General features: G+C 28.3%; 1 protein-coding gene across 17 annotated transcripts in view; it reads left to right on the forward strand.

Moving 5' to 3' along the window:
* LOC100163968 (serine protease inhibitor 4, serpin-4-like) overlaps positions 1–9,328 on the forward strand; it is a 20,746-nt gene that overhangs the window by 6,530 nt on the left and 4,888 nt on the right. For 2 of the 17 annotated variants that reach the window (XM_008180724.1, XM_008180730.3), the window contains exon 8: positions 7,398–7,665. The exons of 7 other annotated variants lie outside the window; for them this stretch is intronic. In XM_008180724.1, coding sequence (XP_008178946.1) covers positions 7,398–7,540 — 143 coding nt within the window. In that variant the 3' untranslated portion in view covers positions 7,541–7,665. Of the gene's footprint in view, positions 1–1,673; positions 1,859–2,098; positions 2,301–4,018; positions 4,169–4,958; positions 6,570–7,397; positions 7,666–7,920; positions 8,190–8,375; positions 8,698–9,328 lie in introns of those variants that run through there. 8 more of the 17 variants (XM_008180718.3, XM_008180719.3, XM_016801119.2 and 5 more) reach the window with 7 other exon arrangements.

The raw sequence follows: 9,328 nt of genomic DNA on the forward strand, positions 1-9,328 counted from the left end.
GTGTATTTGACGTTTAACAGTCATGGATTACAAGAAGAGTTTGCAAACCATATCAGTATATCACAAAAGGTAAAGTGAATGAGACCACTGTCTGCCAATTGGTGACCCCTGATATAAACTATAAAGAATTGTATTAGAATCCTGCTTAGAATCAATGGTTACTCTGATCAATTTTAAGGGATTAATGTGTGATTAAATAACAACTATCCATTACAAACATTTGTGAACAAATTTTTTAAAGTTGATATACAGTTTACTCCCGATTATCCGTGGAATAGGGTGGCAGGACATCCACGGATAAACGAATTCCGCGGATAATCCGCAAAATTAAATTTTATAATAAAAACTAAATTGGAAATTGAAATTGAAAATTATTATTACATATGTATTATTAAAAAAGATACACATGTATGTACAATGAATGTATGTACATGTATAATGAAAAATTAATAAAAATTATAAATTATTTATGCTCAAAAAAATCAGTCACAAGTTGTTGTTTCTTTGTTTGAAAACTCTTCTTTTTAACTTGTGATTGAAGTTTTTTTAATAACATTTTGTCACACAGAGTTGTATTGTCTTGTTCTTCTAGATATTTAATGATTCTGTCTATATGTTTTAGAGCTGCTTCATGGCTCACTTGCTTTACTTAATTTACTTCATCGTTTTCTTCTTCTTCACCTTCACTTTCCGAAACTGTACCTAATGCTCCACTTACTATTTGTTCATCACTAAGACGCTCAAATCCTGGATCATTGGCATCACAATTTATCCACTCATTAATGTTTTCTTCGTCAACATTCTCTCCTCCAGTAAGAGATTTAAAAAAATTAGCCAAATCAAAAGCAGAGACTTCTTCTTCTTCCTCCCCCTATCAAAGTATTTTCCACACTCGGTAAAATTTTTCTCTAAGACTTGACTAACGTAGTCGATAGTAGACACAAGACTAAATATGTATACGCGTTATAACTGATCAAATGCAATAAGTAATGTACGTTATCGCATAATCGACTATCGCAGCCCAATTTAACTGATAATGATGTACAATGTACATTCGAGGGTCTAGTATTAAAGGAACATAACATAATGTGTATTAATAAAAGTACATACACGTGTATTAATATTAAATAAGCGTATTTTACGTCGTTATCGAGTTATCGGCTATGACAAATTCACAACCCAATTAAACCTACAATGATTTATAATGGAAAGATACAATGCATTTACAATATATTTGTTTGTATACATATAGGTATGTAGACGATCCTGTGGAAGACAGCAGATAATCGAGAGTAAACTGTAGTAGCTTTTATAATAATTCTTATAGTAAAAAGTCATTGCATTTTAAAGATTTTATTAAATACATTATTATAGAGCTTATTATAATGGTTAGTTATACACAACTGCCATAAGAATGATAAGATGTGCTAAAGTATAATTTTTTAAATAATTAATATAATAAGCTTTAGCTATAATAAAAAATAATTTTAATCATTGATTGATCTGTGTAACCTTGTTGTTGTTTCATATTACATGATAAATAAAGATAACAAACTTTGGTGTTGATTCTTCTTTTATAATATAATATAAAAAAATAAAACTTTCAATCTGGCTTGAGTATACCATTATTATTAAATTTATTAGTTAAATAAAAATATTTTAAAAATTATTAGGTATGGCAATTCGTATGAAGAGAAGTTTAATAATGAACGAACGTAAAGATTTTGTTGTTGATCATCCGTTTGTATTTTTTATTTCAACTAAAAGTGGTAGCGTTATTTTTGTAGGTCGAATGACCAAAATTGATTCAATGGTACAATATCTTACTAAAGAAGAACTTTAATTTCCCATTATTATTAAAATGTATTTATAATTAGGTAATTAATTTTGTTAACAAATTTAATTATGTTGAGCCATATTATATATTATATATATGTAGTTATGTTGTTAACAACTTTATTAGTATTATTTTTTTTGTTGAAGAATGGAGATTATATGTATTAGTAACAAATTATTTATGTAATTGATATCATTTAAATGTATAGTATGAACAGGTCTAATACTCTGTTATAATACAAGTGTGTGCTTATGTTATTAGGAATGACTTTACTTACCCGGTGTTTGATGACCCCCAGATCATACGAAGAAGTTGAGTTTTTTGCAAACTGTCCATACATCTTCTTTATAACGGGCCAAAACAATGAACTTTTATTTTTTGGCAGAGTACAAAACTTATCTGAAAATTAAAAGCCACCCAAATGTAATCCTATTAATAGTTACCCGTTTCAATTTTATCAGTATTTTCGCACATTTTTATTATTATTTCATAGTTGGTTTATTATTGTTAGTCTTAACGCACATGTTAATCATATTATTCTCAAACCCAAGTGTTTGTTTTTGCTAATTATTTTTTTAGTTGAAAACTTATTAAAATAAATGGTAATTGCTAATACGGATATACTATTTATATTATTTAAACAACATCATTAGTTTTATTTCACATTGTACATTTGGGCATCTCAGGCATAGCCGTAGCCAGACTTTTTCAGGGTATGCAAGAAGTCTGTGTACCACAATAAGCTGTGGGGGGAGGGACTTTGCTTAATATACAATAATATCAGTTATTAAAGACTCACAATATTAATCTGAACTAAGAAAATTCAAATTAGTATCTTTTTTTAAAATCACTTGACCTACCCAGGAATTATAATCAATTCTTCAATACAATCATACAAGTCAAATGATTAAAATTAATGTTGAGTGTTAAGATTCACAATCATGAGGAAACACTATTCATAAATAATAATTATTATTTATAAAAAAAATTAAGTTACTACATATTATGTACAATATATTTTAGATTCTGAGATGAATGTATTGATTTTACAATGATGTTTTTTTTTTTTTTTTTTAAATATTTATTTATTTTTGTATCTGTTATCGCCGTGTGGGGTAGTACCACTGTTTCAATTTTCTTAAATATCTCGTATATCTTAAGTATCTTGTTCAATGGGAAATTGAATCTAGTTGGTGCATTCCTAATGTTAAAATTAAAAATTCTCAATAGTTTTCAAAAGTGCAGGGAAAAACAAAATAAAAATTAAGAAACAACGGTAAATTTTACGCAAAATCGGTTTTGGTTTTTGGTGTAACTCTAAAACAAATAACGGTAGATACATGCATTTTTCACTGAATATTTCTATTAGCATCATTCTACACATGATAACATTTTCAAAATATTTAGACTTTTTTGTGCGGTTTATGAACATTTTCATTTTTAATATTTTAGTTTTTTTTCTGGTGTATTTAATCTCTGGTTTACCATACTGTGCGCATACCCTGTGACCCCCCTGGCTACGCCTATGATCTCAGGTGAATATTTTCATTATTAATTTTTAATACTGTAATATAATTGCATAATATAATGAACAATTGAATATTTCAGTTACTATCTGATCTAAACATAAATTATAAAAATTATAAAATCAACCAATTGGACTTTGATAAAATACTGTTATGCGTATAATATGATATATTTTATAAGTTGATTAACTAATTTTCTATTTTTTAAATATTAATGTTGAAAGCTGATATATAGTATATATTTCTATTAATTTATTGTATTGTTATTTTTTATTACATTTTTATTTTTTATATCAATTAAACAAGCTTAGTTTCAATGTTCCTGTTCAAATATATCTCATTTATCTGATAGTATTTTTTATAAACATACCATGTCAATAATAACAATATCAAATAGCTAAAATACTTATATATATTTTTTTTAACGATGTATTAAATGATGTATCTACCAAAATGTAAGATTTACCCTAGGTTGAGCACTAAAATATATTATATACCATAATAAATTGCTTATGTGTATGAGTTTTATGCATTATTTGTTATTCCCTGTTACATAGCTTTTTATTTTCTAGTATCATAGCATCCTCTTGGGTTGATATTTTAGTAAGTTTTACTGTCAATCATTATTTTGGTATAACCTTAATGTGTTCAACAGGCTGGGCTATGGACAACAGTATGAGTTTTCCAGGAACAAAAAATAGAAGTAAATTCAAAGCTGACCATCCATTTATTTTTGTTATTTTATCAGTTTTTGATTATTCCCATGTTATTTTTACTGGCAGAATCGTTGCGCTGTGATACTACGGTACTATATTACCTTATTGTGTATTTTTTAATTAACTAATTTACATACTTATCAAAATAATTGAGTAAATTTGGTTTTTGTTTCTTGAAACTAACTTCAAGCAAATAAATATATTATTTTATGTTGTTAAAGCACCCAATTAAAAACTATTTGAATTCTTCAGTTGTATTATAATTTATTGTTACTTCATAATTGAACACAATATAATATTAAATTCACTAACATTTATATTTATATAATTATATCAATAAGATAGTTTGTTAAATAGTTTTTGAAGTATAAGTTTTTAGTAATCATAAATAATGACAACAACTTTTTATAAAATAAGTAAATAGATACAAATTAAATAAATAAGTGTTATGACTTATGAGTCAATGGTACAATTAATTTATTTGTGTGCAGTAATATTATTGTTAATACTTAATTGCAGAGTTAAATTGCTAAATTTTAAGTATTATTATTTCTATTTATTTTATTGAAAAACTAATAATAAAACTATGCTTAAGCTATAAGATCGTTAGGTATTTGGTAACAGTCATTCATTTTGGTCGTGGTGTATGTTGCAAATTTATGAAATACTAAAATGTATTGAACGTATGCAAATTCATAATATTTTTAATGTTGTCATCCATTGCATCTGATAAACATCTAACAAATAGTTCATTTGTTGATTTCATACTTATTTTGTTTGTGACTTGCACGTTTGCTTCTATGCTTACCTACCATATCATTTTTGAAACAGTATATGTTGTTGTGTACCTTATTATAAGATTGTTTTATTTTTATACAGGTGTAAATATAATTTTACTGAGCCTTCCTGTACAACTACCCAAAGTGTATTTTGTTGCTGATCACCCTTTTCTTGTTTCAATTATATCTAGAAAAAAGACTATTTTATTTATGGGCCGTTTATCAAAACCATTAAAATAATAATATTGTTTCTAACTTTCAGTTATTATATAATTAATATAACATTTAGCATATTTCAACGCTTACATTTTTTTACTTATACAAATATTAAGCTACTACCGGTGGGTCAAGTGGGCGATGTGAATAATATTGACATTTTGTAGGCTTAAATCTCCAATATTCATTTGTAGCAATAGGTACTCATTGTACATTAAATATTTGAATATATCCTATAACAAATGAGGGTTGCAAGTCACTTGCATCCTATACTCATCTTAAATTTTCTCAGGAGACAACTTAAGATTCGATGTGTTTAGTTATTTATCTTAAGTACAGAGTATAAAGTATTACTTATTTTCTATTACTCTATAACTTGACTTTTCTAAGAGTTTTTTTTTCTCCCTCAGATTTTCTCAGCGCTTCTACTTTTCTCTTATTTTCCATCTTAAATAACCAATAGTGAAGTAAATATTTCAAAATCACCAAACAACACACTACAGTAAAAAATACACTTTTATGAATTAAGATTATTACATTGATTGTACGAAAGTACGAAACTGTCATATAGTTATCAGCTTATTAATCCATCGATAATATATTATAATTATTATATTATATATTTTTTATTATTATTTTTTTTTTTATTTAGGTAATTTTAAGTAAATAGGTACTCAGTGGCTAAACGTGGGATTTATTAATCGATTGATATATTAAACTTCATATTAAGTTATAAATAGGGCGTGGATTTAAATGCAATAAAAAAAAAAAATGCCTAAAAAATTCTATTTAATGCACTAATATTACAAAGCTTAATTAAATGCCCAAAGATATGTAAATCCAATTTAAAAGAATACAAAATAGAATTTAGATAAGTAGGTAGGTATATACTATATAGTTGTTATATTTTGTGTTTCATTATAACACTGATCAATCAGATGCTATTCTTGATATTTAAAAAAAAAACTTGGACATTAATAATTGGAAAGTGTTTTTACTTTTTTTTGTATGACTGAAGTCATAGAAGCGAATATAATACGTAATAAAAATAGAATTAATAGTAAAAAAAATGTATTTAATCATATTGATTTTTATAAAATTTATAAAAATTCCTTCAAAACCATAAATTTTCATAGAAATACCAATAGAAGCTCCAAAAATCAATACATTTTTAAAAAAATGCTAAATAAAAATTTCAGTTTTCAATTCTTTGATGTATAAAATGAATTTTTTGTTTGGAAAACAATGTTTTAGAAAATTCGGAAAAGAATGTAATTTATATTTAAATTCACGAACTAGTTATATAAAATAGTTATAAATAACCTAGTTATAAATAATAATTTCTGATGATGCATTGACAACGAGAAGGACAATCAGCCGAACCGAAATCTAAAATCTTAAACACCTAATAAAAACAATTTTTCACACTCGCGCGTTATGATACGCAAATACAAATTATTTATAATTTATACCTACCTACCGATTTTATTATAAATATATAATACTAACAAATTTGCAGCGGCCCACCGGTAAAGTCCCATGTATATCCCACCGGCTCAGTCTGTCCATGATTAACTACATAATTTAATGTTAAGTAAGGACGCTACACAACCATTTCTTGCCTCCGTCTTACAAGTGCGTAACATACCAAATTCACGCTCAGCATATTATTACGTTTAGCTCCGTTAGATTACTGCAAATGAGTGAATCGACCTTTTATGAAAATGTATATGTTAAGATCATTATACCTATCTGTGTTTGTATGTGGGTTTTTTACAATAGTTCAATTTTTTAGCAAGTTACGCGTATATATAATATAGCTCAAATTAAAAATGGTTAATGACTCACTTAAAAACTGAATTCTCGTAAAAAACGCATTAATATAATTTTCATAATAGGTCGGCTCACTTTAGTTTTTAAACTAACGGAGCTAAACGTGATATGCTGAGCGTTAATTTGGTATGTGACAGCCAATATCTGTGTAATGTTCTCTTCATAATAATTATTGTCACTCGAATTTCGTAAATTTCTTATTTAAATCTTTTTATATCGAATTCTTGCAATCGTTGTTTAATCCAGCAGCGTAGGTGCTAAGTTGGGGACGTCGATGGTCCGAAAGCCCTCTCACCTTAGTACTTTTTTTTTTTATTTATTTATATATTATAATATTTACGTTGACATGTTGTATCGCTTGTAAAAAATGTACTTGATCACATTTTTTTTCATAATATCATCAAATTCGTGACGCATTACAAATGTGAATTATTGAAATACCCGCTATATACCATCGTGTACTACCTATGTTTGTTTTATATTTGTGCAGGTATGACGTTCGTGACAAAGAGTTTGATTCGACCAATTTCGCCGCCGCCCAGCGTAAATTTCGTCGCCGATCACCCTTTCACGCTTTCAATAGTTTCTCGCAACAACGACGTAATCTTTGTAGGCCGTCTGTCGACATTTTAAGCGATGTGTCGTTTCGCAGTGTCCCGGTGACACATATTATTTGGTTGTCAAACGCGTGCACCTACTGTTAACATAACATAATTCACATAAATATTATATTATAATAAACATTCTGAACCATTTGATCTTGCGGCGTATTTTATGATGGTGAGTCGATAGTCGGATCGCCCTTCCTCTCGGTAGTTTTTTTTTTTATATATTTACAATATAGGTACATATTATATTATTATGTCCCTAGTAAAAAATGTACGTCATTTATTTTCATAAGTTATTATAACATACAATTTGTCGCGCATCACAAATAATAATATGTATTATTGAAATACCTGATATATCTATTAACATATTTTATTATCTATGTCTGTTTTATATTTGTTTAGGTATGACGTTTGAGTTAGAGAGTTTAACTCTACTAGCTTTGCCGTCACCCAGCGTAAAGTTCGTCGCCGACCACCCTTTCACGCTTTCAATAATTTCTCGAAACAACGACGTAGTGTTCGTAGGCCGTCTATCGAAATTTTAAGCAGTAAATTACTCGCAGTCGTCCGGTGGCACATACTGCGTCGTTAAACGCGTATACAGCTTACATAATATTATAATGTACCTGCCTAAAATGTATAATAAACATTCTGAAAAATATGTTACCATTTGATCCTGTGGCGTCATTTGTAATAGTTCCATATTATATTGTATCTCTAGTAAAACATTTACACGATTTCGCTTTCATAAACATAGTTATATATTACATACAATAATCGGTCCCGCATTACAAAGTATTATTGAAATAGTCGCTACACTATCGCATAATATCTATGTTTGTTTTATATTTGTGCAGGTATGGAGATTATGGCGACGAGCTTGTTTCGACCACCTCCGCCTCGGCCCATCGTAAATTTCGTCGCCGATCACCCTTTCACGCTTTCAATAATTTCTAGCAACAACGACGTAGTGTTCATAGGCCGTCTGTCGAAATTTTAAGCGATGTGTCGATTCACAGTCGTCCAGTGACTTATTATTGTGTCGTAAAACTACGTGTATACCTATGTCCTATAATGCTTACATAAAAATATAATGTAAATAATAGATAACAAACATTTAGTTTTAATTTACGTCGATTAAACTCCGGATTAAAAATAAAGCAGTATTACGCGGGTAAATGGAAATTACTCATCTCTACTTTTTAGGAAACAAAAAAAAACGTTTAATTTAATATCTGTGTCTACTGTTTTTTTAATATTCCATTATACAAAGTACAAAAAGCAAATATTTTCATAGTAAAAACTTATGTCGTGATAATAATCCTAAAGCTAATTGATACCAAATTGACTCATTCCTATTTTTACCAACGGCGCGCCGTCCACGTACCCGGAACCCGACTATACCGTTTAAACATGTTATTATAATAATATATTATATACTGCACAGAACCCTTGCAATTTTGGATCAATAATTTTATAATAATTCAATTTTCGATTACAATACGCATTCGAGTGCAAAGAGTGCATCAGCCATCAGCATTGTGCCATTGTGCTGCAGTATGATCTAAATAACCGTTTTGTCGCCGATCGTTCTGTCGTAATTCCGTCACGTCGACGTCGTTATTTTTCAAGTAGATTCGATTAAGGGGATTCGATACCGTGATTTTCTGTTTCCGTCTAACACACGCGTGACATAGTATTTTAGACGTGTTTTTTGCCAAACATACCAATTGATCTAATGAAGCGATAAGAATTCTGAAAACAGATTTGAATTCGTCATTAAGTCTACTTGAAATCGACTTCCCACATT

The sequence above is a fragment of the Acyrthosiphon pisum genome, chromosome A2, assembly GCF_005508785.2.
Source record: "Acyrthosiphon pisum isolate AL4f chromosome A2, pea_aphid_22Mar2018_4r6ur, whole genome shotgun sequence".
NCBI classification, from domain to species: Eukaryota; Metazoa; Arthropoda; class Insecta; order Hemiptera; family Aphididae; genus Acyrthosiphon; species Acyrthosiphon pisum.